The following is a 19,935-nucleotide window of genomic DNA, read 5'->3' as shown; positions in this document are numbered from 1 at the left end:
GGTGGGAAAGACATAAACGTTCTGTCTTTGCAGGTGTGCCGCAACTACTGCTAAACATTTTGTGAACACCCCGAAGGGGTAGTCACGCGAAGGGTAGGACTTTGAACTGATAATGTTTGCCTGCAATGAAGAATCTTAAGTATTTTTGGTGTGCAGGGTGAATTGGTATGTGAAAGTAGGCATGATTTTAAGATTTAGAGCTGTCAAATTCGTCTTGCTGTAGCAGTGGAATAACATCCTGAAGAGTGACCATGTGGAAGTCTTCTGATAGGACATATTTGTTTAGAGGTCAGAAATCCAGTATTGGTCTGAGGGACCAGTCCTTTTTGGGAATCAGAAAGTATAGAGAGTACATTCCTGAACCTTGGTGTTGCAGAGGTAAGGGCTCTATGGTCCTCTTCAAAAGAAGGACTTGGACCTTTTGCTTGAGATACCTGTGAGGTGTGGTAGTGAGCTCCAGACAATAGCCAGGCTGGCTAATGGCAAGAACCCATTGGTTCGTGGTGACAGTGTCCTAAGCAGTGTGGAAGTGTTGGAGTCCTTCCCCGATAGGTGTTGGATGGTCGGGTGTGGGGGGGAGGGGGCAGTGGGGGGGGGGATAAGGTGTAGGTAGTCACTGTTTCATAGTAGAGGAGAATTTACCAGTGGCAGTACTCTTTCTTCTCCCCCTGTTATTGGGCCCCCTCTTTAGGAGCTTCTGAAGTAGCCTCTACTGTAAGAGGGCTTGGGTTGTCTGCTCCGTGATGGTGAAGCCTCTGCTGTTGAGAATTTTTATGTACCCCACTAACCTGGGCAACATAAGGGGCATTCCTCTACATGGGAGTTTGGAAGGCACCCATGGCCTTGGCAGTGTTGGTGCCCTTCATCTTATCAAGTGCTGTATCCACATGAGGTCCAAACAGTTACTCAAAGGGCACGTTCAAAATAACCTGTTGGACTTCTCGCTTGAAGCCGGAACACTGAAACCAAGAATGTTTTATTAATCCCCGGGGCTGCTGTGTCTGCTGCCCCGAGGGTGCATGGGATAGAGTTGTTTGGGATAATTTGGCCGTCAGAGACAATGTGTTGTCACAGTCTACGGTGCACTTCAGGAAGATATGTAGCAATTCCTCCATCTCATCCCAATGTGCCCGATCGTATCGGGCCAAGATGGCTTGAGAATTGACAATGCACCAATGATTTGCAGCTTGCGCCACCACCCTTTTTCCTGCAGCATCAATTCTATTACTCTACTTTTCTGGGGGAAGAGAGTCCCTGGTGGCTGGCGGTAGCCACTGTAGAACAGTAGAACAGGGTGGTACCTGTGCCCTTATATAAAGTGGGTCAGAAGGTGGAACCTTATATTTTTTATACACCTGTTGTATGATCACCCTGGAGAGCACAGGTTCCTTAAATATGTCCTCTGCATGTCTAAGCATACCAGGGAGCATGGGAAGATTTTGAGTGTCCCTAAGCGTGGAGGAGAGTGTATCAAATAAGAAGTCTTGTTCTATGGGCTCTTTGTGCAGATCTACCTGGTGGAATGCAGCTGCCCTAGAAACTACCTGCTAATAGGAGTGTCACGTAGGTCCTCCTTATCCTAATGAGGCTACTGGATTTGGGGGCAGAATCACCTGAATTGTGGGCAACTGAGTCCAATCCCACACCATGTGACAACTGTCTGCCTAAACTGGATTTCTGGCTAAGTGGCAGCGCCTCACCTCTGCTCAAGAGCAGAGATGATTGAGGCAACCAGGCGCATGACAGAAATGACTCCTCAGGGAAATCGTGGTCGATCAGATCTCAACCTTTTCTTTCAGTTACATTAGTCTCACATAGGGAAAGACAAACAGAGGCAGAGAACGGTTCAAAAAGGTTTATTGAATTAGCTGCATCTTGGAGAAAATGCCATGAATTGCAATAACTAGGATGACAAAACACGCTTGAAGCAAAATGGTGACAAGAAGAGTGAAACAGAAAAAGTCTCACCATACTGTCAATAGGAGTGATGTATGTGGTTCCTACCTATGCCATGTTAGAGCACAGCATGATAATCCCTAATCCGCCCTTTCAGGATTCCCCTCATGGAAGACATCATCCCCTATACCTGAGCAAGGAAGCCTGTTGTCTAGAAAGACACCATCTCCAGGTAGGCCAGGGATCCTGTAGTCTAAGCAAGCAGCTGTAGCGAAGGCAATCAGCATGCAGTCTTGGTCATCTAGCTGGAGTCTCATCTAGCTGGAATCTCCCTATAACTTGTATGGGACAGAGATGTGTTTTTTAAAAAAAAACAGCTGATGGTCTGAGAAAATGTCCCCACGTAAGGATGTGTATTTTTCTGTGAATGTTGGAGACAGTGTACCACTGTGCCGGCAAATCTATCTGGCTGCAGCCTTGAGGAAAGCACAAAGTGAAAGAATGTCTTGCTATAAACGCAATGCTTTCCTAGGCGAAAGGACAACTAGATAAAGAAATTAAAACAGTAGCGCAAATGTGGCCTGTGCTAAAATAATAATAAAATGTAACTGGGCTAAAGTGCACAAAGAGCAAGACTAGTTGCTAAAATAACATGTCTAAATATTATGGGTAAAGTAGCTATATAACAATATATGTAAGTCACACTTCTAACAGGCCTTACAGCCCTAAGGCAGGGTTCATTATATTACATGTGAGGGCATATCTGCCCAAGCAGATATGCCATTGCTATGTCTTTGTAACTGGTAAAGTGTGTAGGAGGCTGGCCTGGTGTGGTGAGCGCCTATGGTATTATCACCATATACAAGGTCCAGGTATCCCCTGTTAGTGAGGTGTAGTCAGTGTCTAGGAAGCCAGACTCTCTAGAGGTAGCTGTGGATGAGCAGCCAAGACTTATCTAGGAGACATGCAAAGCTTATGCAATACCACTGTAGTCACACACCACTTACACACATGAAAGAACCATTCAGTGTTACAAAGATAAAGGTACTTTATTTCAGTGACAAAAATACAAAAACACTAGATAGGCAATCAGAAATTGGCATAAAAGCATAGTGAAAAGCAATAGGCAATACTGAAGGCCTGGGGGGGACCAAACCATATACTAAGAAAGTGGAATGGGAAAGTCGGGTTCCTCACCCAAGGAAGTGAAATCTGTAGAGGGAAGCTGGAGTAATTAGGAAACCCACAAGGAAAGTACCAGAGTGCACCCCAGCGACCAGGAGAGAAGAGGTAAGTTACTGGTTCTACCCAAACCAACCTAAAGGACTTTAGAGAAGGATATTGCAAGACCCAGACAAGGCTGCAAGAAACCAAAGGTGGATCCAGGAAGAGGAAGACCTGGAAAAGAAGGTGACCACGTCCAGGTCACATTGGAATGTCTGGTGGTAGCAGGAGCCACTACCCACCTGGCTCTTCTTTACTGGTTCAAAGGTCAGCAGAGCAGCCCTTCATCGGTCCTTTTCTTCCAGTCAAATGAAATCCGAGTTCTGGGAGCCCCTTTTATGCATAGAAAGTGCTCTCAGGGGAGGTTGTGGTCACTAGCCAAAGGGCTACTAGGTTCCCTATGTTTGGCCTAATGACATCCTGCAAAGTGTGGCATCTAGCTATCCCAGAGTGCTCTATTCTGTCCACTCCAAAGATGTCGGGACCCCTCTCTAGGTGTGTGGAGTTCAACAGTCTGCTCTAGAGGTGTGGCTACCTGCTCACTGTAAAACCAGTCTGGCCAGTGTTTCCACCATTCTGTCCACGACGCTAACCTCTCTACCTGAACAAAAGAGTAGCCCCTCTTTAGTGTTTTCACCATTTGCCTTGAGAGGAACTCCGGTCATGAAACCACTATTTTTAGAGGATAAAATAACCATACATTTGACAAGGAACACTGGTGAGCCCTACCTGGATGGGACTAGGAATATAGGTATGATTTACTCTGATAGGTTAATTAACTGTCATGTTATTGTGAAGGGGCAAAGATGGGAATGGCTCCCTGCAGCCCTGTCTACTAAAATGAAGAAGTGTATTTAGCTCTGAATGGCCTCCAATAAAATCTGAACTCAATGAGATCAAAATAATTAGCTGGAACGTGGCCGGCTTGGCTTTCCTAATGAGGCAGATATTATGTGCTTCCAGGAAACATGGTCGGCAGAACCTCTGACCATAGAGGACTTTACAACATTTCAGATGCCTGCCTACAAAAAAAAAAACTTGTTTGGAAGATTCATCGGAGGTCTTGCTATATACGTTAAGTCAAACTTGGTTATTAAATTAGCAATGTGGGAAAGATCTACAAGCAACATGATACTGTTAACAATACATGGCTTAGCCTTATGTAAAAAAAGCGCCGCAGTAACAGTGATAAACATACACATCAACTTCTCACCAAGGAAAGAAACAGATGATGGCTAAATCTATACTGGTCTTACTGGCTGAGTTTGTTTATGAACATCCAGATCATGAATGTGTGTTGGCAGGCGACTTTAACATTCGCCAGCTTGGTCAGGAAGGGGAGCTCTGCCGAAATCCAGTATTATTGGCCATAGAATCGTTCCTTAATGAAAATGACCTTAAAACGACAGATCGTAGCAGCCTAGTAGCGGGTACATGCATTCCTACTTTCAAAAATATAGCCACAATAGATTCTAACTTTCTAAGCACAGCACTTCTAAGTAGGTGCTTAAGCCACAAGGTGTTTCATAGAATGGAAAGTGACCATAATCCGGTGGTAATAGAAGTTGATCTGGGGGCAATGAGACATGCTCTGTAGAAAGTTAATGGACGCCAACTCACCAAAGGCCCCTTAACAAAACGTATTAAATGGTCTGCCGCCTGCAAAAAGAAAATATGAGGTATGGAAGCAGGCAAACGTACCAATAAAATTCCCCCAGGGGGCAAGTCAAATAACTGATAAATGGGGCATGTGCTCAAAAACCTCCAAGCTCATCTTTGCAAGTGCAGGCCGGTCATATTGGGGACAAATAGCATAGGGTGGATAAGCAGCTAGTAACCAAGGAATGGCCGCAGTATAAAAAAGAGATGTTGGCAGGCAGAAAGGTGCTATAAGAGGAACAAAACTCCGGCCACAGATGCACTAAGGAAGTCGGCACGGAAAGATTACAAAAGAGCATTATGGTCACTGAAGGTAATAGAGATTGAAGAATGCTGGAAACGCTTGGTAACATTGCTGCCGCCTAATAAAAGCAGAGAATTATGGGATTACATCAGTACATTGCTCTATGCATCTGAAACAAGTACTAACGTGATCTCTGCCAGCGATTGGGAAAGGCATGTGGGAAATCTCTATGTGGACCCAAAATATGTAGGGGATCAAGATCTCACCGCTGGTTTCTACGAAATGGATGGGCTTGCTGATAAAACAGCTCCTGTCACCACTGACCCTGAAAATTTTAGGCTGATGGCCTTATTTGACGTAGATGGCAAAGCATATGCAAGGGTGTTGCTTCAAGAGTTAGAAGAACGGATCTCAGCAAATGGCATCATCCCTTTATATCAAACAGGCTTTAGACCTAGCTCTTCTACATTAGACAATGTCCTGGCACTCTCATATCTTCGGCAACAAGCACTGAAACCAACATCTCCTCCACTCTTTGCATGTTTTATTTATTATAGCACGGCTTTCGATGGGGTGGTGCGGCACATCCTTTGGAAGAAATTAGCCTCTTGGGAGATACCAAGGAAACCTTTAGCTTCAGCAATGGCCTTATACTCTGACACTTGGGTGAGAATAAAAATTACAAAAACATGTGTGACCAGGAAGATTTTCCCCACAAAGGCCTAAAACAGGGCTGTGTTATTGCCCCACCCTCTTTAACTTATACACTGCTCACCTGGGTGCCAAGTTGCTCAGAGGAAATACGTTTGCTCCGAGACTGGGGCAATCGGTGCTCCCCATAATTCAATATGCAGGCGATATGGCCTTGCTTGCCCAAACTCGGATTGGGCTCAAAAGGGGCCTTGACATACTGCATGGTTACAATGAAAGAAATGCTTTAAAAGCAAATGCAGAAAAAACTAAAGTCCTGGCCTTCAGCCGTCAGACAAAAAATCTGCATAGAATATGGAAACTTGGACCATTAAGCATAGAAATGGAAGATAAATGTCACTACCTGGGAGTTAATAAATACGGGGAGAATGGCACACCAGGCAGCGGCACTGACTTCTAAAGCAGTGAAAATCTCTTATGCATTAGCAAAACTCCATCAACGGCCTAAGGCACCTACATTGGACCCATTAAGGAGGGTGATAAGAGCAAAATTGCTACCTGCAATTACCTATGGCCATTTGGCATTTCCAGGCAGATTGACAACCACGTTAGAGAATGCCCAGATGAGAGCTTACAAAAGGATCCTCAAGATCCCCAGACCACCAAGACATGCAGGTATACGTCTGGAATTAGACATAATAAGCATGGACTTAATGTGCCAAATGGATATGATAAAGCTTCAGCAAAGTGTCTGCAAAGCGGAGGCAGGTAGCCTCAGGGGGGACTTGAAAGCTATTTTCAAAGACAAAACAAGTAGTTGGGCCGTCTATCTGACACAGGCTAAGGAACAGTTCAACGTGGCCCGTCCTATTCTAAAGTGGTACTGAAGAAAAAATTGAAAGAGCTTGGCGTGCAAGCCTCCAGAGACAAAGATATCTCAACTATCAGGGCCATCGGTGGAGCTGACAGCTTGCTCGAATCTTACGTAACCACTAAAGGCCAGCCTTATTTAAAAGCACCCTTAGGAGAGCAAGTGTTCCAGAAAATTATGCAGATGCGCCTTTTAACTCTACCTGCCTGGGAATATCGACGGAAGTGGAAGATGGCACAAGGGCACATGCATGAATGCACGCTTTGTAAATACCATACTGAATCTATAATACACCTTGTATGCTGCTGCCCATGCTTGGTGTCAGAAAGACGCCTAATTCTAAACCCTCTGTTCTTGAAACATGGGGAGAGAACATGTAATGAAGCATTAAGACTCATATTTACTGCAGTGGTCCCCATGGAAACTAGCCTGTTTCAGGAAATTATTTTTACAAGCTGTGTCTAGCCTTACGTCAGGCAAGAAGCCAAAATAATATGGGTATTCTCAGAGGGAGGGGGCCTATAAAGAAACGGCTCTAACGAAATGGCTCCTGCCACCTAAGCTATCCCTCATTCAAATCAAATCATTAGCATTTATAAAGCGCGCTACTCACCCGTGCGGGTCTCAAGGCGCTAGGGACAAAGGGGGTGGTTATCGCTGCTCGAACAGCCAGGTCTTTAGGAGTCTCCGGAAAGCGGAGTGGTCCTGGGTGGTCCTGAGGCTGGTGGGGAGGGAGTTCCAGGTCTTGGCCGCCAGGAAGGAGAAAGATCTCCCACCCGCCGTGGAGCGTCGGATGCGAGGGACGGCGGCGAGTGCGAGGCCAGAGGAGCGGAGGGGGCGGGTGGGGACGTAGAAGTTGAGGCGTCTGTTGAGGTATTCCGGTCCCTTGTCGTGGAGGGCTTTGTGTGCGTGGGTGAGAAGTCGGAAGGTGATCCTTTTGCTGACTGGGAGCCAATGCAGGTGTCTCAGGTGTGCGGAGATGTGGCTGCTGCGGGGTACGTCGAGGATGAGGCGGGCCGAGGCATTTTGAATGCGTTGTAGGCGATTTTGGAGTTTGGCTGTGGTCCCGGCGTAGAGGGTGTTGCCGTAGTCCAGGCGGCTCGTGACGAGGGCGTGGGTCACGGTTTTTCTGGTGTCGGCGGGGATCCAGCGGAAGATCTTGCGGAGCATGCGGAGGGTGAGGAAGCAGGCGGAGGACACGGCGTTGACTTGCTTGGTCATGGTGAGAAGAGGGTCCAAGATGAAGCCGAGGTTGCGGGCGTGGTCTGCGGGGGTCGGTGCGGTGCCGAGGGCCGTGGGCCACCAGGAGTCGTCCAAGGCGGACGGGGTGTTGCCGAGGATGAGGACTTCAGTTTTTTCAGAGTTCAGCTTTAGGCGGCTGAGCCTCATCCAATCTGCGACGTCCTTCATACCCTCTTGTAGGTTGGTCTTGGCGCTGGCGGGGTCCTTGGTGAGGGAGAGTATAAGTTGGGTGTCGTCGGCGTAGGAGGTGATGATGTCGTGCTTGCGTACGATGTTGGCGAGGGGGCTCATGTAGACATTGAAGAGTGTCGGGCTGAGTGATGAGCCTTGAGGTACGCCGCAGATGATCTCAGTGGGTTCTGAGCGAAACGGAGGGAGGTAGACTCTTTGGGAGCGGTTTGCGAGGAAGGAGGCGATCCAGTCCAGGGCCTTGTCTTGGATCCCGGTGGAGCAAAGGCGGGTGATTAGGGTGTGGTGACAGACGGTGTCAAAGGCAGCCGAGAGGTCGAGAAGAATGAGGGCGACTGTTTCACCGTTGTCCATCAGGGTTCTGATGTCGTCTGTGACTGAGATGAGGGCGGTTTCAGTGCTGTGGTTGGTTCGGAATCCGGTCTGTGAGGGGTCGAGCAGGTTGTTGTCTTCCAGGAAGGTGGTCAGCTGTTTGTTGACGGTCTTCTCTATTACTTTGGCTGGGAAAGGCAGAAGGGAGATGGGGCGGAAGTTTTTCAGGTCGCTCGGGTCAGCCGTAGGTTTCTTTAGTAGGGCGTTGACTTCGGCGTGTTTCCAGCATTCGGGGAAGGTAGCAGAAGAAAAAGAAGAGTTGATGATGGTCTGGAGGTGCGGGGCGATGATGTCGTCGGCTTTGTTAAAGATGAAGTGCGGGCAGGGGTCCGAAGGGGCGCCGGAGTGGATAGAGTTCATGATGGATTTGGTTTCTTCCGTGCTGATGTGGGTCCAGTTGTTGAGGGTGATGGTCGGGGATGTGGGTTCTGTGGTGTTTGGTTGGGTCTGGTGTCCGAAGCTGTCGTGGAGGTCGCTGATCTTGCGATGGAAGAAAGTGGCGAGGGATTCGCATAGATCCTGTGAGGGCGTGACGGCGTTGGCGCTGGGATTGGAGAACTCCTTGATGATGCTGAAGAGTTCTCTGCTGTTGTGGCTGTTTTTGTCCAGTCTGTCGGTGAAAAAATTCCTTTTGGCAGCGCGGATCAGGTGGTGGTGTTCGCGGGTAGCGTTCTTGAGGGCGGTCATGTGGTCAGCGGTGCGGTCCTTGCGCCAGGCTTTCTCAAGTGCGCGACAAGTTTTCTTTGATTCTTTGAGGGTGTCAGAGAACCAGAGGAGTTTCTTGGTGTTGTTCTGTCGCTGCGAGCGTTTGAGGGGAGCAAGGTTGTCTGCGCAGTTGGAGATCCAGTTTGTGAGGTTGAGGGCTGCGTCGTTGGGGTCGGTAGTGAGGGTGGGTTGGTTGGCGGCGAGTGCGGAGAAGAGTTGCTCTTCAGGGATCTTGTTCCACTGTCGGCGAGGGATGGGTTGAGTGCGGAGGTGGCGGGTCTCGCGTCGGAATGTGAAGTGGACGCAGCTGTGGTCGGTCCAATGTAGGGCGGAGGCGTGGCTGAAGAAGACGTGTTTGCTGGCGGAGAAGATAGGGTCGAGTGTGTGTCCGGCGATGTGGGTGGCAGTGTTCACCAGTTGTTTGAGGCCGAGGTTGTCGAGGTTGTCGAGCAGGATGGTGGTGTTGGGGTCGTTGTTTTGTTCCAGATGGAAGTTGAGGTCGCCTAGGAGGATGTAGTCCGGTGAGGCGAGGGCGTGCGGGGAGATGAAGTCGGCGATGGCGTCGCTGAAAGGGGCGCGAGGTCCGGGAGGACGGTAGACGAGGGATCCTCTGAGGGTGGTCCTCGGGTCGGTGCGAATCTGAAAATGCAGGTGTTCAGCGGCGAGAGGGGAGTCTTCAGTGGAGGTGGTGACGCTGATGGAGTCTTTGAAGACGATGGCGATACCTCCTCCTACTTGGTTGGTGCGGTCTTTCCTGGAGATCTTGTAGCCTTCGGGGATGGCGGTGGCGATGTCTGGAGCAGAGGAGGCGTTCATCCAGGTCTCCGTGAGGAAGGCGACGTCCGGTGCTGTGGAGTCTAGGAGGTCCCAGAGTTCAACAGCATGTTTGTGAACGGAGCGAGCGTTGACTAGGATGCACTTGAGGTGGTTGATGGCGCGTGGGCTTGTGGTCGTAGTTGTTGCGTGGTGGAAGATGCGTTTGCAGGAGTTGCAGGCGAAGGGTCCATGGGTGCGTTTGGGGTGAGCTTGGAAGCAGGTGTTGGAGCGTCCTGGGTTGAGGGCATGGAGGGTGGTGGGGTCGTAGCGGATCAGCGGGGCTTGGGAGAGCTGGGGACCAGGGGTCGTGGCGCTGGGCGCGGGCCAGGCGCGGACGGGCGCCATATGAGGTAGGAGGGGGGGGGGGAGGGGTCAGCTGGGGGCGAATGGGAGCTGGGGGGCGGGGGCGTGCAGGAGGTCGCGGCGGGAAAGCGCGAGGGGGGGGGACAGGTAGAGTGAGAAGAGCTGGGGGAGGGGGGTTTAAGGGTGGAGGGGGGAGAGTGTTAGGAGGTTTAGGAGATTAGGGAGAAAGATAGGTGTAGGGTTGTGAAGATAGGGGAGGGGGGGTTGTAGAGGTGGGTGAGGGTGAGAGGTAGAGTGAGGGGATAGGAAGATAGGTAATAGAGGGGGTGGCGGGAGGGGGGGAGAGATAGAGAAATAGGTAGAGAGAAAAGGTAGATAGAGAAATCGATAGATAGGGAAAAAGATAGAGAGATAGGAAGATAGGAGGAGGTGGAGAGTGAGGGAGTTGGATAGTGGGATAGAGAGATGGAGAGATAGGTAGATAGGAGGAGTGAGGGAGGTAGAAAGTGAACGGGTTAGATAGGGGAGATAGATGGGGGATGCGAATGGGGGAGGGGGATGAGGCAGGAGCAGGAGGGCAGGCGCGGGGAGAAGAGGACGGAGGAGGCAGAAGAGCCGAAGGCAGAAGACAAGAAGAACAGAAGAACAGAAGAAAAGAAGAACAGAAGACCGGAAGGACTGAAGACCGGAAGAGCAGAAGACCGGAAGAACAGAAGAAACACAGAAGAACACAGAAGAACAGAGAGGAATACAGAAGAACACCGAGGAAGACAGAAGAACAGAGAAGAATACAGAAGAACACAGAGGAAGACAGAAGAACACAGAGGAAGAAAGGAGAACACCGAGGAAGAAAGGAGAACACCGAGGAAGACAGAAGAACACAGAGGAAGACAGAAGAACACCGAGGAAGACAGAAGAACACCGAGGAAGACAGAAGAACACCGAGGAAGACAGAAGAAGACAGAGGAAGACAGAAGAAGACAGAAGAAGACAGAGGAACACAGAAGAACACAGAAGAACACGGAGGAAGATACAAAAAACGAAGAGACAGAGTGCAGAAGACCACAGCAGAAGATGAGGGAGAAGAGGAGAGAAGACGGGGAGAAGAGAAGTACAGAAGAAGAATACAGACGAGGAGAGAGGAGGAAGAACAGAGAAGAAGAAAAGAGGAAAAGAAGCAGGAGCAGGAGAGAGGGTGAGTAGCGTGGGGCAGAACGAGGGGCTGGGAGGTGGGGGGTACTTACTGTGAGGTGGGTCTCAGGAACTCAGGAACCTGGAGGAGCTGCAGCGGCAGGGGGAGCGACCTACCCTTGGGTCAAGGGTCGCTACCACTGTCGCGCAGCGGCCGCCATATGAGGTAGGAGGGGGGGGGGGAGGGGTCAGCTGGGGGCGAATGGGAGCTGGGGGCGTGCAGGAGGTCGCGGCGGGAAAGCGCGAGGGAGGGGGGGACAGGTAGAGTGAGAAGAGCTGGGGGAGGGGGGTTTAAGGGTGGAGGGGGGAGAGTGTTAGGAGGTTTAGGAGATTAGGGAGAAAGATAGGTGTAGGGTTGTGAAGATAGGGGAGGGGGGGTTGTAGAGGTGGGTGAGGGTGAGAGGTAGAGTGAGGGGATAGGAAGATAGGTAATAGAGGGGGTGGCGGGAGGGGGGGAGAGATAGAGAAATAGGTAGAGAGAAAAGGTAGATAGAGAAATCGATAGATAGGGAAAAAGATAGAGAGATAGGAAGATAGGAGGAGGTGGAGAGTGAGGGAGTTGGATAGTGGGATAGAGAGATGGAGAGATAGGTAGATAGGAGGAGTGAGGGAGGTAGAAAGTGAACGGGTTAGATAGGGGAGATAGATGGGGGATGCGAGTGGGGGAGGGGGATGAGGCAGGAGCAGGAGGGCAGGCGCAGGGAGAAGAGGACGGAGGAGGCAGAAGAGCCGAAGGCAGAAGACAAGAAGACAAGAAGAACAGAAGAAAAGAAGAACAGAAGACCGGAAGGACTGAAGACCGGAAGAGCAGAAGACTGGAAGAACAGAAGAAACACAGAAGAACACAGAAGAACAGAGAGGAATACAGAAGAACACCGAGGAAGACAGAAGAACAGAGAAGAATACAGAAGAACACAGAGGAAGACAGAAGAACACAGAGGAAGAAAGGAGAACACCGAGGAAGACAGAAGAACACAGAGGAAGACAGAAGAACACCGAGGAAGACAGAAGAACACCGAGGAAGACAGAAGAAGACCGAGGAAGACAGAAGAAGACAGAGGAACACAGAAGAACACAGAAGAACACGGAGGAAGATACAAAAAACGAAGAGACAGAGTGCAGAAGACCACAGCAGAAGATGAGGAAGAAGAGAAGAGGAGAGAAGACGGGGAGAAGAGAAGTACAGAAGAAGAATACAGACGAGGAGAGAGGAGGAAGAACAGAGAAGAAGAAAAGAGGAAAAGAAGCAGGAGCAGGAGAGAGGGTGAGTAGCGCGGGGCAGAACGAGGGGCTGGGAGGTGGGGGGTACTTACTGTGAGGTGGGTCTCAGGAACTCAGGAACTTGGAGGAGCTGCAGCGGCAGGGGGAGCGACCTACCCTTGGGTCAAGGGTCGCTACCACTGTCGCGCAGCGGCCGCCATATGAGGTAGGAGGGGGGGGGGGGTCAGCTGGGGGCGAATGGGAGCTGGGGGCGTGCAGGAGGTCGCGGCGGGAAAGCGCGAGGGAGGGGGGGGACAGGTAGAGTGAGAAGAGCTGAGGGAAGGGGGGTTTAAGGGTGGAGGGGGGAGAGTGTTAGGAGGTTTAGGAGATTAGGGAGAAAGATAGGTGTAGGGTTGTAAAGATAGGGGAGGGGGGGGTTGTAGAGGTGGGTGAGAGGTAGAGTGAGGGGATAGGAAGATAGGTAATAGAGGGGGTGGCGGGAGGGGGGGAGAGATAGAGAAATAGGTAGAGAGAAAAGGTAGATAGAGAAATCGATAGATAGGGAAAAAGATAGAGAGATAGGAAGATAGGAGGAGGTGGAGAGTGAGGGAGTTGGATAGTGGGATAGAGAGATGGAGAGATAGGTAGATAGGAGGAGTGAGGGAGGTAGAAAGTGAACGGGTTAGATAGGGGAGATAGATGGGGGATGCGAGTGGGGGAGGGGGATGAGGCAGGAGCAGGAGGGCAGGCGCGGGGAGAAGAGGACGGAGGAGGCAGAAGAGCCGAAGGCACAAGACAAGAAGACAAGAAGAACAGAAGAACAGAAGAAAAGAAGAACAGAAGACCGGAAGGACTGAAGACCGGAAGAGCAGAAGTCCGGAAGAACAGAAGAAACACAGAAGAACACAGAAGAACAGAGAGGAATACAGAAGAACACCGAGGAAGACAGAAGAACAGAGAAGAATACAGAAGAACACAGAGGAAGACAGAAGAACACAGAGGAAGAAAGGAGAACACAGAGGAAGACAGAAGAACACCGAGGAAGACAGAAGAACACCGAGGAAGACAGAAGAACACCGAGGAAGACAGAAGAAGACAGAGGAAGACAGAAGAAGACAGAGGAACACAGAAGAACACAGAAGAACACGGAGGAAGATACAAAAATGAAGAGACAGAGTGCAGAAGACCACAGCAGAAGATGAGGAAGAAGAGAAGAGGAGAGAAGACGGGGAGAAGAGAAGTACAGAAGAAGAATACAGACGAGGAGAGAGGAGGAAGAACAGAGAAGAAGAAAAGAGGAAAAGAAGCAGGAGCAGGAGAGAGGGTGAGTAGCGCGGGGCAGAACGAGGGGCTGGGAGGTGGGGGGTACTTACTGTGAGGTGGGTCTCAGGAACTCAGGAACCTGGAGGAGCTGCAGCGGCAGGGGGAGCGACCTACCCTTGGGTCAAGGGTCGCTACCACTGTCGTGCAGCGGCCGCCATATGAGGTAGGAGGGGGGGGAGGGGTCAGCTGGGGGCGAATGGGAGCTGGGGGGCGGGGGCGTGCAGGAGGTCGCGGCGGGAAAGCGCGAGGGAGGGGGGGGGGGACAGGTAGAGTGAGAAGAGCTGGGGGAGGGGGGTTTAAGGGTGGAGGGGGGAGAGTGTTAGGAGGTTTAGGAGATTAGGGAGAAAGATAGGTGTAGGGTTGTGAAGATAGGGGAGGGGGGGTTGTAGAGGTGGGTGAGGGTGAGAGGTAGAGTGAGGGGATAGGAAGATAGGTAATAGAGGGGGTGGCGGGAGGGGGGGAGAGATAGAGAAATAGGTAGAGAGAAAAGGTAGATAGAGAAATCGATAGATAGGGAAAAAGATAGAGAGATAGGAAGATAGGAGGAGGTGGAGAGTGAGGGAGTTGGATAGTGGGATAGAGAGATGGAGAGATAGGTAGATAGGAGGAGTAAGGGAGGTAGAAAGTGAACGGGTTAGATAGGGGAGATAGATGGGGGATGCGAGTGGGGGAGGGGGGGGAGGGGGGGGAGGCAGGAGCAGGAGGGCAGGCGCGGGGAGAAGAGGACGGAGGAGGCAGAAGAGCAGAAGGCAGAAGACAAGAAGAACAGAAGAACAGAAGAACAGAAGACCGGAAGGACTGAAGACCGGAAGAGCAGAAGACCGGAAGAACAGAAGAAACACAGAAGAACACAGAAGAACAGAGAGGAATACAGAAGAACACTGAGGAAGACAGAAGAACAGAGAAGAATACAGAAGAACACAGAGGAAGACAGAAGAACACCGAGGAAGAAAGGAGAACACCGAGGAAGACAGAAGAACACCGAGGAAGACAGAAGAACACCGAGGAAGACAGAAGAACACCGAGGAAGACAGAAGAACACCGAGGAAGACAGAAGAACACAGAAGAAGACAGAAGAACACAGAAGAACACGGAGGAAGATACAAAAAACAAAGAGACAGAGTGCAGAAGACCACAGCAGAAGATGAGGAAGAAGAGAAGAGGAGAGAAGACGGGGAGAAGAGAAGTACAGAAGAAGAATACAGACGAGGAGAGAGGAGGAAGAACAGAGAAGAAGAAAAGAGGAAAAGAAGCAGGAGAGAGGGTGAGTAGCGCGGGGCAGAACGAGGGGCTGGGAGGTGGGGGGGTACTTACTGTGAGGTGGGTCTCAGGAACTCAGGAACCTGGAGGAGCTGCAGCGGCAGGGGGAGCGACCTACCCTTGGGTCATTTCTGCTCTGGATGACGAGCTGAGAGAGGTACTCTATGCATAGCAGCCTCGTTCCCATGGTCGCTGGCTTCTGTTCTCCTTCAGCACGATCTAAGTGGCAGAGTTGAGTTTGTATTGTTTCCTACATTAGATTTATATAGCTCATCGATTTGTGAAGTCAATAGCTATCTGGCAAGCTCTATTGAGTCCGGTAAGGCTCTGTGGTATGTAGGTAGGGCCCATGGTATGTATGTTTGTACATCTATTTTTAAAAGCTGAGATGGGCTTGGGGAACGTTGGATTTGGTGTTGTGTCAATGGTTGAACAATTAGCTGGTGCCCGCATAGGGAGGCATAATGGGCACTTATTTTGTGCAACACCTTGTGTTTTGGGGATTCCAGGGTTGGATTCTCTTGTTGGTATTTATTTTATTTAGATAGAAGGTTTTATGATTATGCACCCTTATAGGTGCTAGGCGGGAGTATGCTGGCTAAGAGATTTGTCATATGAAGGGTGTTTCTTGTAGTTTTCTTTTTTTTATGCTTCCTTTTTAATGTATTTTAATCTGCTGCAACGATTTTAATTAATCATGCAATAAAGATTCATTCATTGTCAAGTCTAAATGACCCCTCGTTATTGTAGCCCTTGGAGCATGTACAGTTCCTTACTCTCTGTATAGAAAAACAGGTTTGTAGAGTAAAAATTGTCCTGTATACATTTTACATGTCTGTCCTAAGAACAGTCGATTTGCACATGTTTAAAAAACTGTCTACTACCACTTACCTATTACTCTTTCTACAATATGATACTGTTTGTTTAACTCTGCAGATAGCTCTTGCTGGCAATTGTAATACTCCACATCTTCTGGAGTTACCTTTGATAGCCTGAACAGAAAAAAAGACAATTTTATGAAAATTTGTAGACCGTGTTTCTCATATAAGCATAAACAAGAAAGTCTTTTCAATAACATTAATTATTGAACACAAACTCCACAACTACCTGTTGAGGTCTCAGCAAGAGAAATATTGTGTGGAGGGATTCTTGGACAGCAGAGGTCTCAGTGGGACAATCAATCATATTAACCATTAAGGCTATTAAGCTTGGAGAGGCGAATGTAAAATTGTATGTGTAAAAGTGCAGCAAAGACAAACAATTTGAAAAATAACTTCACCTCAAAAGGCAGTAATATTTGTAGGAGCGCCATGGTAAACTCACAGTCTCAGGAGAAAGGCTAGGCACTCCAGGAGGAAATGGGAAGATGACTGTTGTGGTCTATTAATGGTGTCATTGTGTACATGTGTTTGTCCTGAATGAAATAGCATGTAAAGGCAGAGTAGCCCATGAGCAGTCTCTAATGCTTCAAGGATTAATACAGATTACAAAACAGTCGAGAGAATAACTACTTAAGATTTTATAATGAGGCTTGTGGGGAAGATAGCAGCTTAAAGTGCTGAGGTCGTCTGAGGTCTGGAAAAGAAAATTCTGCAACACTAAGAGGGACTCTCGTCTCAGCAGTCCATAGCAGGTGCTTTCAGCACTGCAGAGTACCTCCCCAATAATCACTGGTGCAAGATGTAAGGATAACCAGCAAAGATCAGGGTTGGAAAGAAACCCATAACTTTATGCCCTCACAGGCTGCTCATATATGGCAGATTTTCGAGGACTGTATTTCAGGCCAGAGCAACCAGTAGTTAATGGGCATACAAACAATAATCCGATTAAAACCCGTGTGTTATAGTTGTAAACTAGTTGCAAAGAATGTGAGTCCTTGACAAGTAATACGTCTGCAATTGTCTTTTTACTGAGAACCAAGTACCCCAATATAGCACTTGACTCTCTAAAGGCAGCCTAACAAACCAGTTCAATGCCTACTCAGAAGGGGGTGTGTGGGCTAGTAACTCCAGCTTGTTGGTACTCGAAAATAATATTCAAATTATTATTCAGTCTGTGCTTTTCTTTTAACCAGGAAACATTATTTTATTACACACACAACTAAATACTATAATTACAAATATATACAATCAAGTAAATGCCTTTGGTAACACCCTTGTATCAAGGTACACCGCTAGAGGGCCCTGAACCATATAACCAGAATTCTCCACTCCGATTCCAGATGCAAAATTACAAAATAAGCAGGTGTCATTATTAATATGGCAGGTCTACTGGCCTTGTCAGAGTGTCAACACATCAATAAAAGCAGCCATGTTACAATTCGCCAATGCAGCATCATTAAAGTCAGTAGGTAAAACACTAATAGGCAATGCATGTTCTAGCCCACCACTGTAGTCAATAGGGGAGTACCAAAAGGCGTTTTCTACATGGGAAAACTTTGCACTGTTAACCATCAACATTAGGAATAAAGGCCCTCATTAAAATTTGGCGGGCGGCGGAACCACTGCGCGGCTGCACTTCCGCAGTGGCCATCACAACAACCGAGTTTCCGCCCGCCGGCCCAGCGTCGATGTCGGCCCCAACACGGGAGCTGCCTCCAAATGGAGCCGGCGGTGTTGCGGCGGTGCGACGGGTGCAGTTGCACCCGTCGCGCTTTTCACTGTCTGCTGTGCAGACAGTGAAAAGCTCCATGGGGCTGTGGCAGGGGGCCCCGCAACTCCCCTTTCTGCCAGCCTTTTCATGGCGGTTCGTACCGCCAGAAAAAGGCTGGCAGGAGGGGGACTCGTAATCCCCTGGGCAGCGCTGCAATCAACGCTGCCCTGGGGGATTACAACCGCTGGGACCAACGTAGCGGTAAACCTGACGGTCCCGGCGGTGCGATCGCGGCGCTTCCGCCGCGGTCGTAATACACAGGATTGCACCGCCAGCCTGTTGGCGGTGCAATCTGACAAAACAGCCCTGGCGGTCTTTGACCGCTAGGGTTGTAATGAGGGCCAAAGTGTTTAAATCAACAACATATGTCCGAGAATATTTCTTTCATTTTAACCTCTTAGCTGCTGGGCCTTGTGAAGGGACAACAGGACTGCCCTCATCACCTCCCTCACAATTTACTGGAAGGAGTTATCCAATGGGACTCCTCCAACTGAAAAAACAATCCCAGAGTCTGACCCATTGTCCTATCCCTCAGATGCTGTCTCAGTATCTGCTATCTCAATCTCTGATCCTATGTCAGAGCTGTCGTCTATAACCCGAATGACGTCTGAAGCAGTCATCCATCAAGATGGCATCTCTGCTATTGGCTAAACTGTTGCTCTAAAATACTAGCCTACATAGACAGTCACAAAATTGCTGGTGTGTGTGTGTGATACGTGTAACAGTAGAGGCTACCTTACCTGCGCTTCTTCCCTCAATCAGCATGTTCTTTCAAGACACTCAAACACCTTGTCACATACCATTCGTCACAGTCTTTAGCATCTCCTGCGCCCAGTCCAACAACCATTATTGGTGCTCCCACTCCCATGTCCTCCTCCTCGGATTCCCTCATTACCACCCAGCAAACGTGCTCTTCATCTCTCCATAGCCACACCGCACATACATTTCATTTATATTATAGCGCAGGTAGTGGCTGACTTTACTAATGTACTCAGCTATTTACATAAAATACAGATTTGCTCTTTGCAGTAGGCATATAAACCTTCTGCGCTTCTCTATGGCACTAAAACTGCCAATAGACAAAAGTCTGATCCTTTTGTAGCAGAAGCGTAATTACAAGACTTACTTGACTTTTTTATTGCTGCCTAAAAGCTACAGTTGAAATGCGTCAGTTGAAGTATGTGCACTGCTTTGAAGACGCAAGCTGCAACTGCAAGACAACTGGTGGCAAATATATATATATATATATATATATATCACTTTTATATGTGGGTCTGGTTTTCCTGGGGGCCGATCGCAGCCCCCAGGGAAACCACACATGCATTGACAATATATATATATATATCTTCACATAGCTATAACTATCTACATGGATTTATCTATAGATAGATCTATATATACATATATATATAGATCTCTATCATTTTAATTGCAATACAGATTTTTGTGTCTATTGTCTTATGTGCCCATGTGGGAAACTATGGCGGTGATTCTAACCGCGGCTGGCGGGCGACCGCCAAAAGGCCGCCCGCCAGCACAGCGGGAAAGTCCCAGCAACGATGAAGCCGGCACCCGTCGCAAATTTCAGTGTCTGCTAGGCAGACACTGAAATTCTTTTTGGGGCCCTCTTACGGGGGCCCCTGCAGTGTCCATGCCATTGGCATGGGCACTGCAGGGGCCCCCAGGGGGAGACCCGCCAGGAACAGGATGGCGGTAGGGGGTGTCAGAATCCCCATGGTGGCGCCATGGAGGATTCTCAAGGGCAGCGGAAAGTCGGCGGTACACCGCCGACTTTCCGTTTCTGGCCGCGGCTGAACCGCCGCGGTCAGAATGCCCAGCGGTGCACCGCCAGCCTGTTGGCGGTGCTACCGCGGTCATTCGCCCTGGCGGTTTTTACCGCCAGGGTTAGAATGACCACCTATATGTGGGCAGTTCAATACACAAGGCTAAAAAGAGGGTTCTAGAACACGTTCGTGCGATCTGTAAATATGATCGAACATACCCAGTAGCTAGGCATTTCCATGAGATACATAATGGAGATGAGAGGCTGTTGAGTTTTGCAGTGATAGATCAGATGTGACATGAGAGGAGGTAACAGGGAGAAAAAGATGAGGATTTTGGAATCTAAAATGATCAT

The 19,935-nt window shown here is 49.2% G+C and overlaps 1 protein-coding gene across 2 annotated transcripts in view; it reads right to left on the bottom strand.

The window, feature by feature from the left end:
- The window catches only part of CHD2 (chromodomain helicase DNA binding protein 2), a 1,519,436-nt gene that overhangs the window by 1,048,486 nt on the left and 451,015 nt on the right, over nucleotides 1-19,935 (bottom strand). For both annotated transcript variants that reach the window (XM_069222751.1, XM_069222752.1), the window contains one exon: nucleotides 16,038-16,138. In XM_069222751.1, coding sequence (XP_069078852.1) covers nucleotides 16,038-16,138 — 101 coding nt within the window. The remainder of the gene's footprint in view (nucleotides 1-16,037; nucleotides 16,139-19,935) is intronic.

This window comes from Pleurodeles waltl, chromosome 3_1 (genome assembly GCF_031143425.1).
Source record: "Pleurodeles waltl isolate 20211129_DDA chromosome 3_1, aPleWal1.hap1.20221129, whole genome shotgun sequence".
NCBI lineage: Eukaryota > Metazoa > Chordata > Amphibia > Caudata > Salamandridae > Pleurodeles > Pleurodeles waltl.
The sequence above is the reverse complement of the archived record's forward strand: the minus strand, read 5'-3'. Positions and strand labels throughout refer to the sequence as shown.